Genomic DNA, 26,968 nt, shown 5'->3' with positions numbered 1-26,968 from the left:
GGCAGGCCTTGGGGCTTTTGTCTAACCTTCCCTTAATAAACTTTTGGGAAGAGTTCATCAATCCGCTTCAATAGCTGATGTTCTCATTTTCAGAGAGAGAAGGAAAATAGCAGAAGGCCGGCGTGGGTTTTTTTTTTTTTCTTTTTTTCTTTTTCTTTTTCTTTTCTCTTTTTTTAAGGAGGCATTCTCAATAAGAAGGTGAATGGGAGAGAGAAAGGGAGAAAGCCTGTGGACACCCCACTTTAAAGGCAAAAAGAACACATCACAAGTACAGCCACAAATCCTAAATGGGGGCCCAGACAAAACCGCTATTCATCGGGGCCCTGGAGCAGGCCTCCGGCCGGCCGAGCAACAATCTCTGGGCCCTCTGGAGCCCCGTCCCCTCGGCAGAGGTGGGGAAGACTCAGTCCCAGCTGTAGGGAGCGGGAGACAGAAGGAATTTCTTAGAAGGAAAGTGTGTATTAGAACCAGCAGCAGGCAGGAGCCTGCCCTCCAGCTTCTGCTTTAGATCTGGGGTCACCTGGTTGCCTTCCCATCAGGTTTTTTTGTTTGTTTGTTTTAACCGGTGGTGTTTTTCTTTATTGAGGGCAAGGTGGGTGTGGTTTTTGCTTCTGCTTCTAAGGCCACGGGGACCTCTACCCTCAGGTGGGGTGGGCTTACATCCCTGGCCTCTCCTGGAAGCCTGTATCTCCTCCCGCCACGCCCCCCCCCCCCGGCCCCACACACACCCCGGCTTTGCTTTGGGTGATAGGAAAGTGCTCCCATGGTCCTCACCAAAGGAGGGAGCTCTGGAATGCCCCCCACATTCTTCGCTGCATGGGAGGGGGCGGGGCATGTGGGGTGAACGGGGGGGGGGGGGGAGTCCCTACCCCAGGGAAGGAAGGGCGTCCCTCACATCCCTACAATGCCAGGCACCGCACTAGCTCTGACTCTGGATGTCACTTGTCACCATAAGCGCATGTTCTAACACACCTTTTCCTCAGCGATCCCTTACATTTGAAGGGATTCTTAGTAACAATAGCTAAAAAGACTGCTGCGACTACTACCAATAATAACAGCCACCAACGGGAGTGCTCCTAGCAGGTGCCAGACATTGCTACGAGCCCCGTGAGGTGGGGCCTAATTAAAACGCCCATTTTCCAGAAGGGGGACACTGAGGCACAGAGGATAAGGGACTGGCCCACGTCGGACAGGCAGGAGGGGCCAAGGCAGATCCCAACCGACTCCAGGCTGAGTCTGGAACCGTGCCTTGACCCCCACACCGTTCCGTCTTGGATGAAAGGAACCCGCGGGAGGAAGGAAGTGGATGAACAAATGAATGACTTCTGCCCCTGCCAAGCCTCGGAGGTGGGTCTCCCAGGGCCCAGTTCGGCTTTGCAGTGCGTGCTCTCAGGCGCTCACACACTCACTCACACACACACACACACACACACACCCTCTGCAAGTCTCCCCAGCGGCTCTAGTTCAATGTTTTACAGGCTTAATGAGTGTTGACAAGTTTAATGAGTTTGTTTTAAAGAGGGGAGGGGGAACCTGGTCAATTTGAGATTTCCGAGTCAAATGAATTAGTGGAGACCGCCAGACTTCAGCTGACAGGTCTGGAAACCCTCCCGCCGATAGCAGCCTTGGGCCACGGACCCTGGCTCCCCTCGCTGGGAGCCGGGCCCCACGCCAGATACCGGGGGCTCCGGGGGCCTCTGAGCGGCCCTCGGGTGCCCAGGTCCCAGCCGAAGCCCAGCTCCTCATCCTGCAGCCCCCTCCCCTGCCAGCCCACCCCTGATGGGCCCCCCCCATCTGCTGGACTCTCCTCCCCCCCTGGGTCCCCAATGAGAAATTTGATTCAAACCCAGTTTGGCACTTGTTTGCATATTGATTGCGTGGTAATTAAGTGGCTTCATCTGCGGAGGGGATGCGCCACCTGCATTTCTAAGCTTCCCAGGCTTGGGCTGGGACCGGCCGCAGCCCTTGCCTCTAACCGTGGAAACCGGAATCCAGGGAGACCAGCTTCTGGCCGCAGGAAGGGAGTACGTCGTCTTTGTTTAACACAGTATTTGGTTTTTGCAGAGAGATGAACTACGGGGGCGTTTGCACACACCCGACCAGCTCCCGACGAAATAGCGGAGTGAAAATTAAATCACACAAGTTATGCCAAAGCTAAAGGGATACCTATGCGCTTCTGGCCTAGGAGCTGATGGCGCTTTGGCACGGTAGGCACCTGCAAAGCTAGATGAGTTCTCACCTTGACTGGCCCCTCCTGAGCCCCCCGGGGGCTGCTGTGAGTCCTGGACCCAAAGCAGGAGGGGCCCGGTTCAAACTCCTTCTGCCTCTTTCTCCAGTCCCGACCTTGGGAACCCTGAGCCTCAGTTCCCTCATCTGTAAAATGGGATTAGCAAGATCTGTGACTGTGGGGCTTACAGGGGACGTGCTCCTCCCACGGTAAGTCCTCCACAATCCCGAGGTGGCTTTCCAGAGCTGCCTCCCAGCTGAAAGTGAGCGCGATCTCTTCATCTCTAATGATCACAGCCTTGCAAATGAGCCCCCCCCCCCGATGTTGGCTAGTGTTTTCCCCCCTCCGCTAGCCTGGAGAAGCCAGTGACGTTCTCAGGCGCCTTGCCACTCACCAGGAGGAAGCAGGTGAGTGGAGACTCGGGAAGGAAAAAGGCACCGCGTCCCCGTGCCTTGGTTTTACTTATTTGGTCGTGTCGTGTCATCCGTTCAGGAGAACAGAGTCGGAGGCGACGCATCTCAGGCTGGGTCGCGGCGTCCGAGTAGGATTCCAGCTGCACCCCCTCCAGCTCTCTCGCTCTCTCTCACGCACACACACGTGTGACTGTTTATTGGCTATTTCCCCCTGGGATCGGGCACCCCTCTCCTTCTTTAAGTTTCCCCTAACCTCTGGTCCGAGGTGGTGGACCTGTAAGAAGTGATCTTTCCAGGACGAATTTCTTTACAGACTCTGTCTTCCCTTTGCAGCTGGGCGCACGGGGCTGGGGTGGGGCGAGGGGTCACTCCAAGTCAAGTGGGCAGACCCTGTGAGCCGCCCCTCTGGACAGGGCTGTCGTGCCTCTCCGGCTATTTCTCCACTTCCTGGCTCTCGCCATTGTTCAAGGCTGCAGCCAGCTGCAGTGTTAATCTTTGACGTATTTGCAATCCCAGGAAAGAAAGGCCCGCGTGCGACAGGGCTGGGCTGGGGGCCCGGGGAACAGGCAGAGGCTGAGAGACACCAGAAGGAGGAGGGGGACGTGCGTGTGACTACCCATGCGTCCGCCCGGCTCACCCTGGCATTTAAACCTTTTTGTCTGCCACTTAAACCTCTCCTGGGGAGCAGCGGAAAAAGGCTGGACTGAGAAGGCAGTCTTGGTGTCCCTTCCTGGCTCAGACACTTACTGGCTGGCGACTTCTGCCTTCCCCAAGCCTCAGTTTCCCATCCGCAAAATGGGGGCAGATGCATTGAAAACACACTGACCTGCACCTGTTCCTGGTGGAACCGACACAGCCCCACGAGAACACCGATTCTTTAGTTTCCAGTGACAGCCCCGGGGACATTCCACCGCACAGCACCGACAGAGGCACACCCGTATCGACGCAAACCACACACCCCTGAACACGGTCACCCCCCAGCCATCACACTTCAAGTCACAAGGACCTACCCACACGCGCCATCAAATGAAGACAAAGCCCCCCCCCGCCCCGACCCCATCTATCCAAGACCCACTCTCTTCCTTCCCGACTCCTAAAATAGTGCCCACCAGCAGCCATGCATATACAGTAAACAACAAAATACACACACAGGCAAGAACACTCCCTCAACAGAGTCCCAGCGTTTACCTTCCGACACATCCACCCCCAAGGCCAACTGGGATTTCTCAGTTCAGAATCCCAAACACAAGTCATGTATGTGGGCAGGGCCCTCGCGAGCGAAAACGCGTCAGCAAGCCCTCCTGCTGAATCTTCTGTTAATGACAAGCCCTCTGCTCCAGAGATAGGGAAGCCACTTCCCAGGGACACAGGATGCTGTGAATTAGTGGAGGGCAGCCCAAGGTCAGATGCCTGCCAAGAAGCTGGGGTGTGACAGCAGGAAGCGTTTGTGGCACCCTAATTCAGGGCCTGGTTCTGCCACTTGCCGACCCTAGGGAACTGGGCAAACCTCTCTGAATTCTTACTTTCATCGGCAAAATTGGGATACTAGGTCCCTGTGGGGCAGGGCTGGGGTTGAGGCGGGCAGTGACAGGAGGGGAACAGAGGGCCTGGCCGGGCTCTTGACCTATAGTAGCAGGAGGTGAGCAGGTTGAGAGCGCAGGCTACCAGTGAGATGCACCCGCCCATCTGGGCTCACGGAGCCTAGGCACCTCCTTCTGTCTATAAATGGGCATCTTAATAAATAAGCCCTTCCTTAAGGTACTCTTGGCAGGATATCACGAATGCACAAAGGTGCCTAACCCAGGGCGTGGCACACAGTCAGCGGCCGGCCGGACTATTCTCCTAAGTAGTAGATGTTCAATAAACGGCTGTTGCTTTCCGGCCCACCAGGTCTCCCATCAAATATCACCTCCCTGGGGCGGGGCTCCGTGATCACCCATCACCTCCCCAGGCAGCCACTTCCTACTGCTCTGCTTTATATTCTCCAAGTCCCTGTCCACCTTCCCAAAGTCTTCCCCGATTCGTGGACCTGTTCATTGCCTCCCTGCCCCCAGGGCGAAAGCTCCAGGACCTTGTGCATCTCGAGGCTGTACTTCCAGCCCCTAGAACAGCGCCTGGTGCCTGGCACGTAGTGGGCACGTTGCTGCTGTGGGAATAAACGGTGTTGTATCTCCACCTTCCCGGGGCACTAGGGGTGGGGGGGGAAAGATGGTGGAGGGGGCCTCCCGTCTCCTCCCACTCCCTGCCCTCCCTGTGCGAGCGCACACACACACACACACACACACACACACACACACACACACTCTGTCTGTCGCCTCCCTTGGGAATGTGATTCCCAGCTGCTGGCCCAGCCTTTCCACTGCGGGCGGGATTCCCTTGCTGCCTCCTGCCAAGGGGCCCGGTGAGCCTTGATGGGTTTACCTGGGTGTTAATCTCCCCCAGCAATCCCCTCTGGCCTGACCAGACAGCCAGCCTCTATTCTTGTCCTGGGTCTAATTAAGTGCCTGAAATGCCACTTCCCCTTTCAGAGATGAGGCAGGTAAAGCCTAGCCTGCCTGGAGCTCTGCTTTGAAGCAGAGGAGGCCGGAAGCCAGGGCAGGTGCACAAGAGGAAGGAGGAGGCGAGAGGCACTGAGGGGGCCAAGGGGAGCGGTGTGGGGGGGGACTTCTGCTGCCCCTCCTTAAAGAGGACAGACACCTGCAAATCTCCTACCTCAAGACGCTTAACCTTTTGGGGACCCCGAGCCCTAGAGACCCAGGAAAACGAAGGATCCCTCACTGGGGAAACGTACACGTACCCACAACTGGGATTCAATTCTAGGGTCTCACGCTCACCTCCAAAGCCTCTAACAGTCCCCAGCTTAAGTTGCTACGATGCCATTTTAACTATATATATCTAGGTCTAGATGGACGGACGGAGGCATAGACACAGATACAGATGTAGAGACGTAAATCCCGACAGCTATACCCCCAAACTCAACAAGACCATCTCCAGAGGAGGAAAAGGATTCTCCGTTTTAATTGTATCTTCTTTTTCCATCATTTGAAATTGGGCAAGTACATACTACTTTTGTAATAAATCTTTATGAAAAAATACGCACATGTATTTTAGAGCCTTCCCCTCCCCATAAAACAACCCGCATTTGACTTGGGAAATTCTTATCCGAGAAATCTCCACGGGTCATCTGTCCTGCATGAATCGCTTTCAGGTTTTCCACCTCATTGGAACACACACTCCCTATGTGCTGGCCACGTTTTCTGTGTTTCAACCTGCGCTCCTGTTGTGGTTTCTAGCCCCACCGGACGGGTGAGAAGACCAAGGCTCAGAGATGTGAGCATCTCATCCAGGGGACCCGCGGGGTGGGGGGGGGGGCTGAGATGAAGGGGGGGCCACGCTCACGCTCGAGGTGTGGGCAGGAGGGCGGCACAGCAGGACAGGCAGGGGGCTTGTCCTGACAGTCCCCTTCTTCCTAGCCTGGTGCCCTTACCGATCAAGACCCTCAGCAGGGGCGGGTGACAGTAATAAAAAGTGAGGGACCCAGCGGCTTTGGATGAATGTTCCATTCATGGTGCCTGGTTTGAAAGCCTGGAGATCGGGGTCCCTGTTCTGATTCTGTTCCTGATTTGCTGTGCAACAAGGAACAGGTGTCTTCCCCTCCCTGGGCCTCAGTTTCTCCATCTATAAAACACAGTGCGGCAGCAGACCAGTGACTCTCAACTGGGGTGGCCAGCAGACCGACCAGAGCCCCTTATCCAAAAAGCCACGCCCCTCGGATGTCCTAAACCAAGGAAGTGCCCCTGTGTGCACACTTTGCAAAAGCCCCGGGGTGGCTCTGCCACACAGCCCTCCGCCTTCCTGCCTCATCGGATCTTTCTGTCTCCCACACTCTGCACTGAATCCTCCCTCCAGGGCCACGCCAGGACAGCACTGCAGTCTGGCCCCGCCACGGGTACCCCTCCCCAGTGAAGCACAGAGAGGGCAACTGCCCCCCCTGGTCACACAGCAAGCTGGGCAAGCACTCAAAAGGTAGACCCCCGTGTCTGGAGACCGGCCATGCCTGTTCTCCCAAAGAGACCTCCCGGCCAGGAGAGAAAGTTCCCTAATCAAGGGAATAGAAGAGGAGTGAAATCATTTGTCACCAGATAAGCAATATCAGCTTATCTCTGAAGACCAATAACCACAGCCCCAGGCTCTGATTCCAGGCGTAAACACAGCTTCTCTCGCCCTCCCCCTCCTCCAGAGTAGCCTCCATTGGAGGTGGGCCCCCGCTCCCCGCCCTGGGACAAAGCCCTGCCTCATCAGAGTTTCCTCCTTCAATGAGGAACACACTGGTTTTTTACTTCCTCCCCTCCAGTGCCTATGTGCTCAGAGTATCAGAGCTCAAAGAGTCACCCCTGAAGCTCTTGCTAAGAACCCCAAGTCTCCACGGAACTCACTTTGAAAACCACTAGGCTGATCCTGCCTTGCCATTGTTCAGACAAAGGGGGAAGGACCAGAGAAATTAAGTGGCTCCTTCAGGGTTACGTGGCAGTTAGTGCCAAAGCCCGGGCTTGTCCGTGGGGGCCATTCACATGGGATCTGAGTTCCAACCCTAGCCGCCATATTGCAGTTACTTTCTTTCTCCAAGTCATTTATTTGTCCTTGCTAATCAAGGGACTCTTCCCAAGGAAGATGGCCAAGTCTGTGACATCTGTCAAGTCTCAAGATCCCAGTAGGTGCTCATGGGTGCTGGGACTGTGAGGGGTGGTGGGGGGTACTGGCTGGAGCCATAGTCTCCCCTGGGCCAGCCTCCCCTGGGCCGGGCTCCTGAAGAATGGAAGGGAGGGGCTGGGGGGCTTGCAATTATCCCAATGGGACAAGAGTAGCCAGACTTGTGCCCTTCAGGCGTCTGGAGGTAACGGTCTCAAGGTCCTATAGACCGTACTAGGAGAACGGTCTTCCTTTCCCTCCTTCCTTGAGCTAATCTCTCGGAGCCTCAGTGTCTCCCTCTGTGAAATGGAGCTTAAAAAAAAAAACAGTATCACACATTAAACACATAGGGGCGCCTGGGTGGCTCAGTCGGTTAAGCGTTCGACTTCGGCTCAGGTCGCGATCTCGCAGTCCGTGAGTTCGAGCCCCGCGTCGGGCTCTGTGCTGACAGCTCAGCGCCTGGAGCCTGTTTCAGATTCTGTGTCTCCCTCTTTCTCTGACCCTCCCCCGTTCGTGCTCTGTCTCTCCCTGTCTCAAAAATAAAAAAAAAAATTAAAATAAATAAAAAATAAACACAAAGGGTGACGAACTGCAGGGATGGAAAAGGGCCAGATTCCCCAGGCCCTCACCCCTGGCCTTCCTGGAAGCAAGACTTCAACCCGCTTCTTTGGCTGTTCTGCGGGTGAAGCTGCCAGAAAACAAGCGTTCCCTTCCCCTCCTTTGGCCTCAACTCATGCCACACTCTCTGGACCTCAGCTTTTCCATCTAGAAAATGACCAGATGAGCTCTAAGGCCTGTTCAACTCCGGCTCACCCTTTGGGATCCCAGCCCGCTCCCTGTCATTGTCCTGGGAGCCAGCCACAGGCTCAGCACTCCCTGCTGAAGTCCCTTCCTTGGCTCCCCACTGCTCTTGGAACAAGTCCCAGCTTCTTAGCTCAGCCTGGAGAAGCCCCACCACCTGGGCTGGGCTGGGGGGGTATAACCCCCCAGGCCAGCCCACAGGAAGTAAGGCTTAACAGACCGTTGTGATGAATGGATGAAGAGTCTAGATGCCTTCGGGTCACTTCCAAGTCAGTGTACAGACCTCACGTATTTCAAGAGAACTGGGGGGGGGGCAGCTATTCTCGGGGAGAAGGTGTGATTGGGGGACTGAGTCATATACCCTCACCTGCTTCCTCTACGCCTGCCGCCTGCCGGGAGGATGTTTCTACTATCTCCTTCAGTCACCAAATAGGGCTCACCTTGACTCTCCCAACCCTGCCCACCAAAGCTGGGAGGTCCCGGTTTGTTTGTTTCTGCCTTCTTCAACCCCCACCCCCCCCGCCTTCTGTTGAATGAGCTGCCTCCAAGCCCCACTTATTTCTTCTAGATCAGGGAGGATGCCACTCATTTGCACATGGCTCAGCACCTGCCCCGACCCCAGCCCGGTCAAACGCGGTGATCACTTACAGATTTACAGTCCCTATTCTTTCTCGAGTCATAGGGGAGTGGCCTTGGAGCACAGGAGGAGGTGGAAGGGACTGGAGAGTACTGTTCATCTGGTCTCCTAATCTGCCCTGCAGTCTCTGTAATTATATCACCGACTCTTCTGCAGTTGACATCCATGGGACAGTTTTGCAGATGGGGACTCTGAGGCTCCAGGGGCACCTCACTCAAAGTTACCCAGATCTTTCGGTCAGGGGACCGGGCTTTTCTTTGTCCTTCATCCCCCTCCTCGCTGAGGCCCCAGCTCAGGCACCTTTCCTAGAGCATCTCAGGAGTGGCCTCTGCCCACCAGATGTCCCTGATCACAGAACCACAGGTGGCCACAGCAGGGGACGACTTTTGGAGACCTCTGGACCCAGCTCCCCAGGTTCGTGGAGCAACGGAAGGGCTGTGAGCCAGAGCCTGGAACCCAAGCCACCGCAGCCCTTAGCGACAGACACACCAGCCTCGCGGGGGGGAACTTTCTCCTCTCCGCCAGCATCCCCTCCCAAGAAAGCCACCGACTGCCTCGCAGCCGCAGCCGGGCCTTAACTCCTATGCCCCGCACCCCGCTCCGTGGGTCGCCCGCCCGGGGCAGCTGACCCAGCAGAAGCCCAGGGACCAAGCCCTCCACCGCCAGCTTCCCTCGCCCAAAGCTTAGTTTTTGTTGTGGGGTTTTGTGCGTCCTGTTTTGTTCCGTCTCCCCGCCCCTTCCCCTGCGCGGGGCCGATCCCCTCGCTCCCCTCCCCCCCTCCCCCTCCCCCTCCCCCCCAGGGCTCCCAGCGTGCCCGCTCTTGACTTCATCCACTAAGTCAATAGCCCGGGCGCGGGCAGCCCGCTCCCCCAGCTCCCCCCGCCCCGCGCCGCCCCCGGTTTTCTTCTCGGGATAATGGGGGCTCTTTGTGGCCTAATCAGCCTCCTGAGGGGCCGGGAGGCCCGGAGCGCTTCCCCCGCGGCCGTCGGTGAAAATGAAAGCGGGATTAGGCCGGGGCCTCGGCCCACACCATAGTAAAGCGCCACCAGGCATTCGCCCCTTCAAAGCCCCTTTCGGGGGTTTGGTTACTTTATTTCTAAAGTTGTTTGTATTTCTAAAGTGGCCATTGAGGCGCGAGCGGGGACTGCGCCGAGTGGGGGGGGGGGGCGGGCGGTCAGCCCGGGGAAGGAGAAACCCCTGGAGCCTGCCCCTCCCCCTCCTCGGACCCGCTGACCAGTTTCTGAGGCGCTTTTCCCGGCCCTTATTTCCTCCTGCCCCAGGAGGTGGAGACGGGCTGACAAGCCCACTAATCAGATGGGGAAACTGAGGCTGGCCACTGCAAGTCACTGAGGCAGGGCTCCGCAACAGAAGAGCTACCAGCATTCAAACCTACCACCAGCCAGGAGGGGAGAAGGGTGTGTGTGTGTGTGTGTGTGTGTGTGTGTGTGTGTTTGGCAGGGAGACGCAAGGGTGCAATTAGGGGGGTAATCGCCCCTGCGGCGCTCAGCCCTGAGGGCACCAGCTACACCTCCGTGGTGTCAGCTGTACCAGCTATGGAAGGGAAAGTCCCAATCCAGAAACCGTCCGACCCTCAAGGGAGGAAAGGAGGTTCCAGAGCCTCTTTGCTTAGGGTTCACTCCCAGCACCTCCAGTAAATCCTAAAAATGCCAACGCAATAATTCAGAACCTTCCCCATCACCCAAGATGGGAGGGGCGGCATTTGCAGGCGGCTGGAGGGACCATAATAGAAGAAGAGAACGGAGGGGGCAAAAAGCAGTAGAAGAAAGCAGACGGGCATCTCCTAGCTTTTTCTCGCGGGGGCATGCACGTGCACACACACATACACACACACACACACACTGGAATTTCTTTTTTTCTGTCGGACTTCTCATTCTCCCGAGAGTGAATCTAAGACCCAGAAGACCAGGTGTGGAGAAAAACTTGCAAAGAGGAGGAACGGGGGGTGGGGGTGGGGAGGGGATTAGTACAAAATCAGTCCCGAAAGTCCTGGGTTCCTCCTTCTGCCGCTGGACCAGCAGTTGGGTTGGTTCTGTGGTTACAAGAGACTGCAGGAGACAGGAGGTCTTCTGCAGGCTTCCGCTGGGAATGACAGAGTTCCAGAAGGTTCCTTAGAACTCCCCCTGACCCCTACCAACCCCAAAGTTGATGCTCTGGAGATGAACTCTGAACCTGATTTGTGTGCAGCCCAGTTAAATCTGATGCAGACCGTAGGACAAGTTTCCAGAGAACTGGAGCGCGTTTGATTCCAGACACACAATCTCTGCGCAAAAGTATACACAACACAGGACATCCCACGAAACCTCCCCAAATGTTACCTTCTCTCCACTTTCCCCAGGCACCTACAGACCCACAACTGTAATTTGAACCCGCGTCCAAGAGTGGACCCTCTCCACCTGTTACCCCACAGAGGCTGGGGACCGGGGGAGGATCCTGCAGAAAGGCAGCTGCCCATTCCACTGGGGCCCCGCTGGGTCTGGGTCCCGTGAAAAGACCCCAGAAAAGTTCAGGCTGGAGTTTTCCAAGCTGCTTCTCTGGAGGACGCCCCACGCCTTTTTCTGTCCCGTCCTAGGGGCTGTTTGATCTTTTTTTTCAGTGGCAAAGAGCACAGGGAAGGCGCTTGGGAGCCCAGGCCCCAGGCCGCCCCTCCCTCCTCCTCTTAGCTGGAACCCTGGGCGCTTCCCCATGCCCTGTCTTCCAGGCCTGTGACCCCCCCAAGTCAGGTTGGGGGCTGCCTGCCAAATCCAGCCCGGGCCCCAAACACATCCTGTTGTTGCGTGCAGTCATGCGCACACAGACATACAGACAACACCCACAAACACCAAAACACACAGGCAGCCTGGCAAGGGGGCGAGGCGCACTCAGAGATCCAGGTAAACACGCGCACAAGCACATGCGCTGGGGCACATCTCTTCATCGTAGGCTTGTTTATTTTCTGTCTCAACCACCCGGCTCAAAAGTCTCTGAAGGCAGAGACCTTCTTGGTGTCTCAGGTGCTCCTGGGCACTTATCACAATGCCTGGCACAATGCATAGTAGGTGCTCAACAAAATTTTACAGGTTGAAGAAATTCACTCTCTGAAACAAGTCTTTCTTTTCTTTCCTTCCTTCCTCCCTTTCTCTCTTCTCTTTCTTTCTTTTTTCTCTTCTTTTCCTTCCTTCTTTCCCTTCCCTTCCCCCCTTCGTTCCTCTCTCTCTCTCCCTCCCCCCGTCTTTCTTTCTTTGACCAAAAAGGGGAACGCCACATTTGTGCTTATTTCAACCTCAGAAAGGACCCTTCCAACAACCAAATGGGGGTGACTGGGTGGATACTGCTGCATGCATTGGAAAGGGGTGGAAGCAGCAAGGGCCAGATAGAGGGCAGGCTTCCAGCCTCAACATCGCTCCTCCAATTCCAGATCCTCATCCCGGGCTCTCTCATCCAGGAGTGTCTGAAGAGACACTCCCTCGAGAATATTGGAGTCACCAGGAAAACTGCCTGTATGAAGTTCCCAATGGGGCATGGCCTCCAGAGGCCCAGAGACCCCTTTATACGCTCCCCGAAATTCTGTCTGTACGAACTTGTGTGGTTGGCCAGTTTGTTGGGTTTTATCCAATTCCCAAAGGGGTCTAAGGTCCCCCCAAGGAGGACAAGAATTTTTGACTTAGTCCAGGGCTCTGGCTTTCATAGGAGGAGACCGAGAGCCAGAGACACTGAGCAAGTTGTCCAAGATTACACTCTAGTGAGTTGGGGGACAGGACCGACACTGGCACCCTTCCTTCCCAGGCCCACCACGATGCCCTCTGCCCCTCCTGATTCCTCCTGCCTGGCGCAGCTGGGATCGTTTGGGGACAGGGCAAGCCGCAGGAGGGGGGAATCTGACCCTCTGGCCGCTGGTAACCTGTGGGTGTGAACTGGGCCCAGAGCAGCATGAAGCCTTCAGCTCTCCAGCCTTGTAACATCACCCTTACTCACCCTCTCACCCTCCAGTCTGCGGCGTGGGAAGCCAGGGAGTGGGGATGCCGGCCTGCGCCATTTCTTCCCCAAAGCCGAGAACTTAGAAGGGGCGGCTGCGAACATCCCGAAGGCAGAGAGCCTCACTCTCGTGGCAGTGAAACCCCGACAGGCCCGTCTAAGGAGCAGCGCTCCGAATGAGAGCCCCACCCCCACCCCCCGCCCTTGTTCCCGGTCCCGGCTGGACCAGGCTCTCGGGCCGGCCCCTGCTCAGCGCCCCGGGTCGGAGCGCGGCGCCCAGGCCCCCGCCTCGGGCTCGGCCTCCCTCCCGCTCCGCCGGCCGCGACTCGCTCGCCTCTAATTAAGCGGCGGGATCGCAGCGAGCCGCCGGGCCGCGCTGTAATATGATGAACTGCCTTTGTGCCAGTGTCACCGAAAGCGCTTCTGATAAGGGGAAGCCGCGGAGGATCAAAAGGACGACAGCGGCTCGCCCGGCTCCGCGCGCTCGCCCTCTCCGCCCGCGCTCTCCCGCGGGCTGCCTCGGGGGCCTACGGCTTCTCCCGACCCGCCCGTCCCCGGCCAGCCTTTCGGGGACTCGGCGTCCCTTTGTCTTCCTTCCTGCCGCTCCGCGCCTCCCGCGGCCCCTCCGCATTTCTCGGCGCCCTCCAACGCTCCGGGCAGGTTCTCTACCCCCCGCGCTCGGTCTTTCTCGCTCCAGTTTTCCAGCACGCAGCGTTCTCCCTCTCTTCCCCTCCCCCTGTTGCTGTTCTCCTCCGTCTGCCTCTCTCTCGTACCCCCTCTGTGCCTCTGTGTCTCCCCGGTCTCTGCTCACCCCTCCCTTGGGCTCGACCTGGGCGCAGGCCCAGCGCACAGCCAGGGCCCGGGCGACCAAATCTTGGACGATTTAGCTGACCCGCAGTCTCGGAGAAGCCGTGCGGAGCTTGCGGGGCTCTGCGGCTCCTGGAGGTGCCCAACTGAGGGCCAGGCTGGAGCGCCCAGGCGCCTTGGGATGCCCTAGGGGCCTCATGGAAGCACGGCTTGGGGCGCACACAACCCCCCCCCATCCCTCCCCAGGCTGCAGCGCCGCGAAGCCTTGCCTCTCCCGGGGGGGGGCTGAAGTTCCAAGTGCAGCCGACCCCCCTCTGGCATATCATATCCCCTTTCCTACACCCCTTCCTTTGGCCCCCACCTCCCCTCTGCCCTCGACCCTTTCTCTTCCTCCTCCGGGCCCCTCCCCTTCGCAGGCTCCCGGTCCCCCCTGAGCTGCCTGCGGACCCCTTCCCCGCCTGGCCTCTGCCTACCCAGCTTCACCGTTCCCTTCCCCCCACCCCCACCCCACTTTGTTTGAAGTTTTGGAGAGATCTATCTACTAATGGCGACGTTTCCCCCTTAGGTCACCGTTCTGCCTTGATTCGATTTGGGAAGGCAAGTTCCCTCCCTCCCCCTGCCCGACCCCAGCCGGGGCCAATCGCTCCAGAGCGGGTCAGAAAGCGCTGACCCCATTTCCACCTTTTCCTCTTTCAGGCAGAGTTGGGGGGAGGGGGGGGAAGAGGGAAGGCCTAGGACAGTAAAAACTGAGGGGGGCATCCCCACCTTCCAATCTCCTCTTATCCCCATCCCCAACCGGGTTTCCTAATTACCTCATTAGTCTGGGATGGGAGAAGGAGACGAGCTATTTTTCCTGGAATTCCTGGAATGTGCCCCCCCCCCTTAGTCATGGCCTTCAAGGCCCCAAAGCCCCTGGAGAATCTCCCCTTTGGGGTTTCTCTTCTGTGCTCTTAACAGTTGGAAGGCTTCTCCTCACCAGGCACTTCTGTGCCCCTTCTGTGGTGTGAACTCTGTCTGGCTTTAGCTGATTGTACATTTCATGTTTCTTTAGGTTCCCATTAGGAACGAGGCCTCATCAACGTTGCTGATGATGACAAACAGAAAGTCCCAAGAGGCAACCTGGAAGGAGATCTCCTTTGCTCAACTCTCTCTCTCTATGTATAAAAAATATATATGTTTTTATATCGTATTATTTACATAAGATGTAATGTGTGACAACTATCATTTTCAGAAAGGCATTCTTTAAAAAAAAAAAAAAAAAGCCCAAATAATCACCTTACTGCTTTAAGGCTACTGTTATATGTGCTTTTAAATCCTTCCATGTAAATTCCAGTGAAAAATTTGGAAAGCTGTGAAAGGGGAGGGGGCGGCGGGGGGTGGGGGGAGGTTAATCCGGGTTTAACGCTGCGATGCCGTCTTAGGACCAGGGTTACGGCCTGATTGCGTTATCTCTTCCCAACATTTGAGACGCCCATATTTCACCCAGCCAAATAGCTCCAAGAGCCGCGCAGATGGCTGCCGTGGTCGCGCCTCAGGAAAATGTGTTATTAATATCTAAATAACTTCCCAATACTGTCTGGTAAATCTCCCCTCCACCATTCCAAGTGATGAATTCGTTTGAAGTCTTCCCCCAGCCAGCCTCGTCTTTTCAATGTCTCTCTCTCTCTCTTCTCTCTTCTTCTTAGCCAGGCTTATTTCAAACTGGTAAATATCTAATTCCTTTCACGGCTGCGCCGCGCACACGAGTCTTTTAGGTACAAACGCCTCGAAACAGCCGGTGTGTGTGGCGGTGCGTGCCCGGAGGTGAACATAAAACCCGCACGCCTCCGCGGCGGGGGACCCCCACCCCGTGTAGAAATGCGTCCGGGAGGCTGGAGCCGCGCGGGAACCTCAATCTGGGAGCCGAGCCCTTCCCCTGCGCGCCCTGGGGACCCTGGCCCGGTTCCCCGTGGAGTCCCAAAGGCCTTCCCCTGCGCGCCCTGGGGACCCTGGCCCGGTTCCCCGTGGAGTCCCGAAGGCCTTCCCCCTGCGCGCCCTGGGGACCCTGGCCCGGTTCCCCGTGGAGTCCCAAAGGCCTTCCCCCTGCGCGCCCTGGGGACCCTGGCCCGGTTCCCCGTGGAGTCCCGAAGGCCTCTCGCCTCCCGGTCTCCCCAACACGCCCCACCCCCGCGGCTCCGGGCCCCCCCCCCGCCCCACCCCCGCACCCCCGCACCCCCAGCCCTCCGAAGGCTTCCCTCGCTCTCTGGGGCGGATAATTACCCTCCGCTCCCCTGTTCTTGTTTCAAGTTTGTTTGCTGAATGTCTTCTATTAGATTATGCTCGTTCATTCCCCCTCCAACCTTATCTCCTTCTGTCTCGACTCTCCTTGCCCGTCACACTCGATTTAGGCACGAGTTTATCTGGCAAACAGTTTGCCGACTTTGTTTATTTACCGCGGGTTCCGGGGCTGCGAGCGCGCGCGCGAGCGCCAGTGTTTGCCTTTGTAATAGTTATATCTCATTGTTGTTCTCCGTTAGTCTCCGCTCCCTCCTTCCCCTCTCGCGGCTTCGGTTGGGGGGGGATGGAGGGAAGAAAGGGGGAGTCTTGTCAGCCCAGTGTGGGCTCGCCCCCTCGCCGGGAGCCCCCCTCCTGCGGGATGTTCCCCCACCCCCGCCCCGCACGCCCCCTCTCCGCTCACCCCATCCCCCCACCACCCGGGCGCGGCGGAGGCCTCGCCCCCCTCCCTCTCTCCCTCTGGTCTCACTGAATATCCACCACCGAGCTCAGCCTAAAGCCGGGGAATTGCCTGACACCCTCCCATCTTCCTCCGAGCCCCCATTATGCGAAGCTGATCCCCACTCTGAACAGCCTCAAATCCCGCCTGGACTCTGTTTGATTAGATTGCCAACCCGGGGTAATCCTTTGATTTGGTAGAGTGTCAATTACCTTTCTCTAAACACACATTTACAGAGGAGGGAACTTGTTGGTTTAAATCAATGCAGATTGTTTCTTGATAAATGGACTATCTCCGTCCCCTCCCCGGCTCCCGCTCCCAAGGCCCCGCTCCCTCCGCGCCGCCTCCCTTTGCCTCGGCCGCTCTCGCCTATCCGGTAAACAATGCCCCTTCCAGGTGTGAAGCCGGGGGAAGGGAAAAAAGAAAAAAAAGAAAAAAACAAAAAACGGTGTGGGCTGAGGGGAGCCGAGCCCCCCCCTTCCCCTATTCATGCGCTCCCCCGGAGCCTAATTAAATTTAGCAGGTCCTTGTACACACAATCAAAACAGCTTCCTCCAGTGTAGCGAACGACCGAAAACCGCATTAGCAGCTATCCGCGCTGCCAAATTAAATTGTTTCCCACCTCCTTTTACAAGTGTCTAAAGCCGACACTTCGGGGCTCTCCTCTCCCTTCCGATCCTCTTTCGTCATTTGCCACTCCACACCTGTACGTTCGCGGCTTTAAAAATGCATCAAGGAAAGAGGGAAAGAAACACAGATCTGCCTTACCCAGCACCCCCCTCGGCCCCCACCTCGGACGGTCTTTCCTACCCGGGGAAGTCAGCAAAGTCTCCGCCCGGCGGTGACCATGGCACTCTTCCCCACAGAGGCAAATGCACCCTCTTCGTTTTAGTTTGTGAGTCCCCCCTCTCCCTCCTTATTTCGTATTAATCGTGACCTCTCTGGGCGCCGGACCCCAAGGCCCAGATGGAGCCCCACGTCTGATCTGGTCAGTGTCAGCCTACGTTTGTGCAACGTCAGAGGCATGAGGTTTCGGGGTGCTGATTACTATTGATATTGCTGCCCCCCCCATTTCTTTACACTGGCCCCCTTAGTTCCCCCAGAGAGATGGCTTGACTTTTTGCAAACCCCTATCAAATTTCCCAGTGGAGTCTCTCTGGGCTCAGGCTAGGCAAATCTTTTTCTTCTCCGTCCCTCCTCCAATCCTTTCCCACTTGGGTCTCCGGCCTGTGTCTCCCCTGATCCTCGGAGCAGGGCTGAGGGGAAGAGGGTCCAAGTGGATGAGGGCAAGAACTGTCCATTTCCCTCTCCAGGTGAGCAGAGCATGGCCGGAGCCCCTCTCCGCAGCGGTCTGAAATTCTCACCACCAACAATCCTAATAACTCAGTCTTAACAAGGATAAGAGAAAAAAAAAATATGAACAGCCTCATGAATATCAGCCCAAGGGGAGCAGGAGTGAGCTGTTCAGAGATGAAAGTGCACAGAAATAAAAGCTCAATTTAATCTGCTTTAAAACCCTTCAACTTAACGTTTGTGCTTCAAACTCTGAGAGTGAGGACTGATTGCGGATAAATAGTTTCTTACCATGCCTGGAAGCTATTACACCCCTCTCCAACACAGTTTCCTATTCAGGAGTCCCAGTTTTCATTACCAGCTCTAATAAGTCTTAACATTATTAAATGCCAAGCGGACGATAGGGGAAAACGGACTCAGGGAGGGATCTCTCTTTAGCGCTTAAAGAGGAGAGCTCTTAAACCCCTTCTTCCAAGGCTCCCCGCCACGAGAGGGGCAACCCCCGGAGAAAGCGTTTGTCGAGAGCAAGAAACCAAAACAAAGTTTGTGGGCGCGCACCCCTCCCTTTGCTCTGCGCTTTGAGGGGTCTCTGCCTCTCCCCACCTGGCCGGCTTGGGTGGAGGTTAAGGGGTCTTTTCACCTCTAACTTGGCCGTGAAGCTGATGGCCGGGGCCTAGGAGGGAGAGGAGAGGTTCCCACTTGGAGGGGGGGGGGGGTCGCCTGGGATGCCTGCCCAGGTACTCAGGGGGCTGATGTGACTTGTCACCAGATGGACAGGCAACCCTCACTCATCCCCACGGTCGCTCTGCCCGTTCACACCCACGTACAACCACCCTGCAGAGCCACACAGAACCGCGGTTGCACAGAATACAGCCCCACGGCACCACGATCCAGAGGGCCACGGGCCAAGAGCCACACGGAGAGTCACATGCGCTGACACAGCCACCCAGCCCACAGTCCCGGCGCCCGACATGCCCACTGTCACTCAGAAAACTGCTGGGGTTTCTGGATACCAGACCCACGGGTGCCATTTCATTTCTGCAACTCCTCTCCAGACTCAGCTCCTGTGCTCTCTGCCTCCTCCCCGCAAACCTCTGGAGAATTGGAGCTTCCTGGTTGTGCTGCACAGAAATCCTCTCTGCAGCGAAGTTGCCTGTTAGCTGGTTTCGTAAGCCCTGACCAACACCAGAAGCGCAGGACCTCCCTGGAGGCGGAGGGCTCCCCAAAGCCCACCCTTTCTATCCCCTTCCCTTCCTTCTTTCTCAGGACAGATTTCTCTATGCTGCGTCCTCACAGATGGAACTGGACAAACCCCAGCCACACACACGCACACCTAAAGTCTCTCCAAATAAAACCAAACCTCCTTCCGCCTCTCCCCCGGTTACCTCCCAGAAACGGCGTCTGCCGTGTGGTAAGGCACCAGAAAAGAGCCCTTCAAGTTCAATGTGCCCCACCCCACAAAAAAAGGAAGTGCCCCTAAGCCCCTTTCTGCTACAAACTGAAGTAAGGACTGGGTCCCCCCATAGGGGGTCGCAGGGCTCAGGGCCGCCTGGGCCAAGCCAGAGGCGCTCCTTAGCGGCACAGGACCCCTTCCCACTGCAGACCTGAGGCTGTGCGACAGGCCCGGCGCAGCGGGGTGCCAGGCGCGGCTCCCTCCCTTTCTTCCCTCGCCCTTTTGTCCCTGGCGGGACTGGGCTCCACTTGGGGCCCTGAATGTCAATAGCCCGCCCCTTCCCCAGCTCTAGGCTGCTCTCAAAGGGGCTGCCCCTGCCCCTCCTCCCACCTTCCCCCTCCACCAGGCCAGTGGGGGCTGGGCCTCCCTGGGTGTTGTCTTTGGAAGCGGGCTTTGTCTCTGAAGTTCATCTTCAAGGTTGGGAGAGCCTGCTGAAAACTGGGGAGAGACCCGGGCTGGGAGTTCGCAGGAAGCAAGGAGGGAGGTACCTCGAGAAACCTCTGCAAAGAAATTCCAGCCAAATGTGCTCCTTCCAAGTTCCCAGGTTCGGGGCGCTTCCCCACTTTCCACAAAGCTACTGTTTTGCTGGTTCACAGGAGCACTGTCTTTGCTGTCTGCCTGCCTGCAGCCCCCCACCCCTGCCCCGGCCCGCATGCCTGCTGGGGGGCTTGCTTCTTCTCCCCAGCCAGCCTCCCCGGCTCTGGCTCTTGTCTGTCTGTCTCTCCTCCATGCCCCCACGGAAGACCCAGTCTCAGAGAGAACTCCGAGGGGAGGGGGTAATGAGAAAGACTTCCCCTTCTCCTGAAACTTCCCCCCCCCACCCCCCGTCAATAAACAAAAGCACTCCCCCCCCTTTCCCGGGGCGTGCAGGCGCTTGAAAGATAAATGCCTTCCCTAGCAGATCCGGGGAAAAAGCCGGGCGCCAGGCTCAGACTCCCGGCAGCGGCCCAGCCGCGCTGAAAAGTGGGGAGAGTGCGAGGAGCGTCCCAATCTTTCTCCTCGCCCGAGACCTCCCCACCCCGGGCCTCTGGGAACTTGGCCTCGACTCCTGGCCCCACGGGGGCAAGCCCCTGCCTCGTGCGCCCGTCTGCACCCACTCGGCGCTGCCTCGGTCCGCGCGCCCTGACAACGCGAGGCTGAGGGTTCGGCGGCGGCCCACGCGGCCCTCGCTAATTTTTATTGATTGCAGCGGTCAGTCAACTGTCAGGCAGGGTTTCAAGGGACCGTTTAGAGAGCGTGTGCGGGTCTGGTTAACAAATTCATTTAGGGAGCCGCGGGCCGGCTCCTCCTTCCTCGCCCCCCCCCCCCCCGCCCTTGCCCAAGTTTCCTATAAATAATAGATCCACGCCGGGACCAGCCGCCAAAACGCCAGCGCCGGAGGACACACGCGCCGGAGGGCTCGGCGAGGCCCTGCGCGCGGGGCTCGCGCACTCGGCGGCGCGCAGTGCACCAACCTGCCGCCGGCTCCCCGGGGAGGCGGGGTCCGTCTGCGCCCCGGCTCCGCGCCCTGCCCTGGCCCCGGGCGCGCCGAGGGGGCGCTCTCGGCAAAGCCTCGAGGGGGCTCCCGGCTGCCCCCCCTCCCGCCCCCACCCCCGGAGGCTGTGAGTCCTCCCGCTGAAGTCGCTCCCGCTGAAGTCGCCAGCCTTGGGCGGCGGAAGCGCAGCACCGGCCCGCACGCGGGCGGGTGGGGACGCGCGGCTCCGCCGTGGCGTCCCCGGGGAGGCTCCCTACCTTTGTCTCCCAGGATGCCGTCGATGCTGTGCTTGGCTTTCTTCTCGCCGTCCTCCTCCTTCTTGTCCGCTTCATCCTCCTCCTCTTTCTTCCCGAACTTGATTCTGAGCACGCGGCTAATCGAACTCACTAAACCTCAGAAATTCAAAGGCAAAAGACCAAGTATAAGTCGTTGGGGCAGCGGAGCCCGGCGCGACCTGGGCCCCTGGGAGAAAGCCGCGCAGCACCCCCCCCCCCCCGCCCCCAACACGCCGCAATGAGATTCACACCCGCTGCCCCCCTCCCCGGTTAAGCGTCTCTACCTAAGGACAGTCACTCGCTAGGGAAGCTGACCCACCTGGGGCATCTCACGGTGGCTTTCCTATACGCATCCCTGCACACACTTGGGCCTTACACCCGCGCATCCCCTAGATACACTCACACCCATACCCACTCCCCCAGGGCCTTCCCAGCGGCCCTCCAGCCCCTGTGCTGCGGTCTCCACACTCAGGTGTGCGGCCCAGCCCTGCGTGCCTGGCCGCCCCCCCACACACGTGCGCCTGCACAGGGACATCCCAGGCCGCTTTCTGTCTCACAAGGCAGGATGCTGGAAGGCCCCCACATTTGGGACCCATTGCTGGCTGGTGGCACTAACGAAACAGAAATTGTGACTTGGGGAAAGGGGTCCAGGGAGCCCACCGGAGGTCAACCCTCCTAGGATGGACCCATCTCTCTAGGCCACTTCCCGGAGAAAGTGCCCAGGGAGCTCCTGTTATCACCCAGCCTTATAGGATTAACTTTTTGCCCCTTTCGTCCCTCCTTCCGTTCTGTCCATCCATCCCTCCTTCTCTCCTTCCTCCTCCTCTTCTCTCTTTCTGAACTTGCTTCTCCTTCCTTCTTCCCTGGCTTCATCTTCCTTTCGGTTTTGAGTCCCTCCTGTGCCCCAACTCTCTCCACGCTCCTGTCCCCCTTGCTCCCCCCAACTTTCCTTCAAGCTCCGCGTCATTCAGCACCTCCTGTCCTCTTTCTTCCACCCCCAGCCCCGAACCCCAAGCCTGAACCAGACTCCGCCGGCTCAGCTGCCTTCTCACCTGAGGGCACCGTGCTGCGGTCACAGTGCCCATCCTTTAGCAGCCGGTCTCGGATCTCCCAGCTGAACATGCCTGGGTTTTCCCTCTTGTACTCCTCGATCTTTTTCTCCACATCCGGAGTCGCCACCTGCTTCAGAGGTGGAGGTGGGAGAGCAGGAGTGGAAAGATGGGGTGGGGGGAGGGAGATACTTTTAATATCAACCTCCCAAGAGCCCCAGGCCAGGCTGGTGTCTCTGGTTCCCATCCCCCCCCACCACCACCACCGCCCCCTTCTGAGATTGGCTTTATCCCTTCACAAAACCTGAGCCTGGTTCCCAGGAAGGCAGCTGACTGAGGGCCCAGGGAAGTGATAGGTAATAAAATAAAAAGCTAATTAGGACTCCTAGGATCTCCCTTTCACTATTTCAGGCAAGACAGAGGGGAGATTTTTCCCTGGTCTGGGATGATGATAGGGGATGGGGCAGACATAGGGACGGCCCAGGGATGACTCATGGGCCTCCAAGTCTTGGGCAACCTGGAACCTCAGTTATCTCCATCCACTAGAAATTCAAGTAAGGAGGGAGCTATCCGGGGGTGAGGACACTCTCCTCCTGTACTTTCACAGGAAGCTTACGGAACCCCCAGTGATACTGGATGATGGAGGGCATTGAGAGGGGCTACGGCCAGGATCCCCCAACCGTGGGAAGGACGACTGTCGGCTCGCAGCAAAGACACTCACTCTGGGCTTGCTGCCTCCGATGGCCCCAGGCCGGATGGACCCGGTCTCCTGGTAGCGGCAGAGAATCTTGGAGACACAGCCATGGGAGACACGCAGCTGGCGGGAGATGACACAGGGCCGGATGCCATGGTGGGCCATCTCCACTATCTTGTGGCGGATGTGGTTAGGCAGGGGTCGCCCGTTGATGAAGACCCCGCCAAGCTGATTGACCCGGCCTTGGCCAAGTGGTGTGGACACTGGAGAAGGGAGGGCAGATGGGGAAGGAGAGAGGCACAGGGTAAGGATGGGGAGGAGACACTGAGCACACCTCCCTGGCTGGTCTCATTTGAGCCCCAAGACCCCTGACAGAGGATCCCTGAACCCCCCCCCCCACACACACACACACATTTGGAGCCCAGGCAGTACAGAGGTCAGGCGAAAACCGTCATAAAGCTCAGAGAAGGTCCTGCAAGGATGGAGGGGGGAGTCACGGCTGGCTGCTACAGTCCCCCAGACGCCGAGTGCCCTTGCTCCTGTCACACCATGGGGAATGAGGACGCCGGATCTGATGCTTCTGAGGACGGGAGGGAGGGGACAGAGCCAAGAGGCTGATGGAGTCTTGGAGTCTCTGGGACCAATGTCCCCCAGGATGCAGTTTGGGCCACAGGTCTGCCTGCCTCTTAGAGAGGCCACTAGCGGGTGAGATGTGGCCCCTCTGGTCCGCTCCGTGCCCTAGGTGGTCAAGACTGATCCATTTTGGAGCGGGCCAGAAGGTGCTGGTTAATTACCAGTGTTTAGTGCTCTGGCCTGGGCTGGCAGAGCCGTCCAACTTCTAACTGAACAGTCGAGGGACTGGTGACATGACGCCGTTGGTCCCTGCCTCTGGGGTCACCTGGCTGTCCCTTGAGGGACTCTCCTTGCTTCCAACCCCTCTCAAAGCTCTAATTTCGTTTTGGGGAGATCTGGGGAGATGCTCCAAGCTTCCAAATCAAATACTAGTTGGCTTCAGAAATCCATGAACTGTCCCTGCGGGCTCTGAGAGGCTGGTACACAGATGGGCCAGAGTCCCCCCCGGGGTGTGGGTGACTTTGGGAACCTGGGAGACAGACATCCCCCGCGGTCAGCCCCTGCTGTATGCTGGGGAGGGGAGAGCTCCTCAGAAGCCTTAATGCAAAGTCTACACAATTTCCTCCCAGAAGGTTGGGGGACACCCGGTGCACTAATCCGGCCTCGATCCCCCCAATTTGGGGACTCGGCGGCTGCGGAGATCTGGCAGATTAGAACGATTTCACAGCCGCCCGAGTGGAGGGAGCTGCCGGTATAATTGGAAGGGAGGAGGCGAGAAGAGTCTCGGCTGTTCCTACCGCCTCCTTCCTCGCGCTCCCGGCCCCCCCCCCCCACCTCTCTTTGCAAAAGTAGGAGTCTGAAGCCACCCTCGGATTTAATCAGAAATCGTGCGTCGCCAAGTCAGAGTCACTCGGTCTCCGTGGCGGGATATGCCATTAGCACTGGAGAGCTCTCGAGCGCCCAACTTTATATTCAAGAGCCTCTTTAGCGACCGGCGCTCGGCTCTCCTCAGTATTCTCCGTCATGTTGGGCAAATATTGTTCTAATCCGCTGCGCGTCCTCGGCCGCCTGTTTCACTTGCATTCGCTACAGGAGAGTGTTACGGCAAATCCCCGGGCTTGTGCGCCCTCCCGCCTGCGTGGCTGCTCGCGCGCACTTGATCACGGAGCCACTCTCTTCGCCTCTGTCTAATGCAGGGACCCGCGCCCGGCCCGCTGCCGGAGGGACCCCTCCCTCCCCAGATCGCAGGCTGCCTGCCCGTCCATCCCCTCCCCGCCTCCTTTCCCCTTCCTCGCGCACAAGGGGGCTCATACAATTACCAGAAGAGTAATTACAAAATGAAAGCGGTGTCCCGTGTCACACCGTGGCTACCTGCCCCCAGGAGCCCAGTGATCCCTCGGTTGACAGGTTGAAGGCCTTCCATCCGTTTAGAAAGAAAGCAACACAACACAAAACGAAGCCAAAAAAAAAAAAAAAAAACAACAACCCGCAGGAAAGGGTCTCGGCAGCCCGCTCGCACCCTTTTCTGGAGCCGGGAACCGTCCACGGTGCGTCCTTCCCTGCTCGCCCCGGCGCTGCATATTTCTTTAGGGAGGACGCATTACAGAATCGCGCACTTTCCCCGTCCCGGGGTCCTCTCCCAGGAGAGTTCCCGAGTTCCGAAGCCCAAGTGAAAAGTTGTGGGGGTGGGGCCGGGGGAAATCGTTGCTATCGATTATTTCGCATTAGTTTGTTTCCAGACCCCAAGAGCAGGAGTTTCTGACTGTTGCTTTGGAAGAAGCGGAGAACCTTCCTGGTTTGGACACACGCTGTCCACATGCTGTCGGCATTTCGAAATAAAAGGGGTTTGGGAAGACCATCCCAGCAGTGGGGAAAACAAACACACAAAAAAGAACAATTCGGGACGAGGAGTAGGAAGCGTTTGCAGGGGCGAACGCAGGAGAGCTGCGAGAAACTATGGGGGGGGGGGGGGAGGGAAGTATCTGAAAATAGTGGAACGAGCTGAAATTCACGAAGAGCTGGCGTTTCCCAGGGGCCGAAATCTGCCCCGGGTTCCGCCCGGCGGAGCAAGGCCAGGGCCCGCGCGACCTGTGAGGCCGGGCCGCCGGCCACCGAAAGCCGCGCAGAAACGGACAAGTGTCGGCCCCGGAAACTTCCGGGGTCCAGCGCCCGGACTCCGTCCCAGACGAGACGGGGAGCGCGCCCCCCTCCTCCCGCCCTGCTGCCGCTGGCGCCGCCGCCACCCCTGGAGATGGCCGCGTCTCCGCGGACCCCGGGCTCCCGGCGGAGGCGCGGAGGCGCTCTTACCTTCCAGAGGAAAGCCGGTGCGCGGGTAGTTCTGCCCGGGCGCCGGCCGCATCATCCTGGGGACCGTGCCGGGAAGGGCCGCCATTCTTGCGCACGCCGGGGACGAGTCCAGAGTCGGCACAAATCGCTGCCCGTCCGCTCCCTTCACCCCCGCTGCGCTCTCTTTCTTTCCTTCTTCTGCTACTTCGCTTTTTTTAACCTCTTCCCCCTCCTCCCCTCTCCGCACGCGCTCCCTGCCCCCACCCCCACCCCCGGCTGCAGCCGTTCGCGTCCAGAAGCTGGGGAGGGGGGCGAGGTGGGGGGCGGAGGTTGGTGGAGGGGGGCGGTCGGGAGGGGGGGGGGGAAGGTGGCGACAGGGAAGTTCAAACAAACAAACACGCCAACCCCAAGTCCGCCTGTGCCCGCTCGGCTCGGCCAGAAGTTGTGCGGGCGGATGCGCCGGGCGGAACCGGGAGGCGAGGCCGACGGCGGAGCGGGGCTGGGGTAGGGAGGGGGGAGCCGCGGCCGGAGGCAGGGCCCGGCCTCAGACGGGCGGCCGTGCGCGCTCGCGCGCTCCGGGCCAAAGTTTCTGAGCCGAGAGGCTGCCGAGTGGGTTCTCGCCCGTATTTAGTTATATATTTACTCCCGCGCTCGCCCGCTCCCTCCCTGCGCGCCCCTCCACGCCTCGCTGCAGACCACACTCACGTCCCCCTCGCGCACCGGCTTTCGCCCCCCGCCCCCCACAAGGCTCGGGGAGGGGACGAGGTGGCTCTGTCGGAGTTTCGGGGCTGGAGGGGAGGCGACTGGGGGTGACGGGGTTGGGAAGGCAAGAGGGGAAGCGAGGGGGCGAGCGATCCGCCGGGTAAGTTGTGCAAAAGTGCTCAGCTGGAGTACGAGGAGGAGTGGGGGGGACGGGGGTGGCGGCGGCGGGGGGGGGGGAGGCAGCGAACGAGATCTGATAGGTTCGGACTTTTCTTTTATTCATGAGATGGAAAAGGGGGCCAGGGCGGAAGGGAGGCGAGGACCAATAACGAAAAGAAATCGCCAACGAATATTTTTTTTTTTTTCTCTTTTCTAATCCCCGGCTCGACCTGGTTTTTGGGGGAGAATTTGAACCGCCCGTTAACACAGAGGGAGCGAGGCCCCGGGGCTGGGGGAAGGGGGCAGAAGGGAAGGGGAGGGGGCCAACTTTGTGCAAGTGTCTACTTTTGACGAATGGGCCACAGCGGCCGAGCGCCCAGCCCCCTGGTCGCCCACGGCCCCTCTCGGCGTCCCGGCTGCTTGGGAATGTCTGCTGCAGGGTTGGCGGCTCCGCTGAATTCTCGCCTTTTCTCTGGCCTCCCAGGGCCAGAGTGGGCTGATTGCGGATCTCCTTCATGTCTCTCACACGTTCTGAAATCTCCGCCAGCGGGGCCACTTGGGCGAGCGGCCTAGGGTGACTTCAGGAGGAGGGTTGATGACTTTCTCTGTGAAATAACGTCCGCGCCCCAGTGGCGGGTCCTCACCCAGCCTTCCGCGGCTCCCAGCCGGCCAGAGTGCTTAGAAAACTGGGCGTGCCAAATATTAGGGACTGCGTCTTCTCCCCTCGTCTCCCCCTTCCCTTCCCCCAGCT

At 58.4% G+C, this 26,968-nt stretch overlaps 1 protein-coding gene across 4 annotated transcripts in view; it reads right to left on the bottom strand.

Moving 5' to 3' along the window:
- PAX7 (paired box 7) overlaps positions 1 to 25,462 on the bottom strand; it is a 100,676-nt gene extending 75,214 nt beyond the window's left edge. For 2 of the 4 annotated variants that reach the window (XM_042996646.1, XM_042996648.1), the window contains exons 1-4: positions 25,378 to 25,462; positions 22,525 to 22,760; positions 21,807 to 21,936; positions 20,737 to 20,865 (exon numbers count right to left, since the gene is read on the bottom strand). In XM_042996646.1, the coding sequence (XP_042852580.1) occupies positions 20,737 to 20,865; positions 21,807 to 21,936; positions 22,525 to 22,760; positions 25,378 to 25,462 (580 nt within the window). Of the gene's footprint in view, positions 1 to 19,156; positions 19,163 to 20,736; positions 20,872 to 21,806; positions 21,937 to 22,524; positions 22,761 to 25,377 lie in introns of all 4 variants that reach the window. The other 2 variants (XM_042996649.1, XM_042996647.1) reach the window with 2 other exon arrangements.
- Between the last annotated feature and the right edge of the window lie 1,506 nt (positions 25,463 to 26,968).

Source organism: Panthera tigris, chromosome C1 (genome assembly GCF_018350195.1).
Source record: "Panthera tigris isolate Pti1 chromosome C1, P.tigris_Pti1_mat1.1, whole genome shotgun sequence".
In the NCBI taxonomy this organism is placed as follows: Eukaryota; Metazoa; Chordata; class Mammalia; order Carnivora; family Felidae; genus Panthera; species Panthera tigris.
Note: the sequence above shows the minus strand (reverse complement) of the source record. Positions and strands in the feature narration are given on the sequence as shown.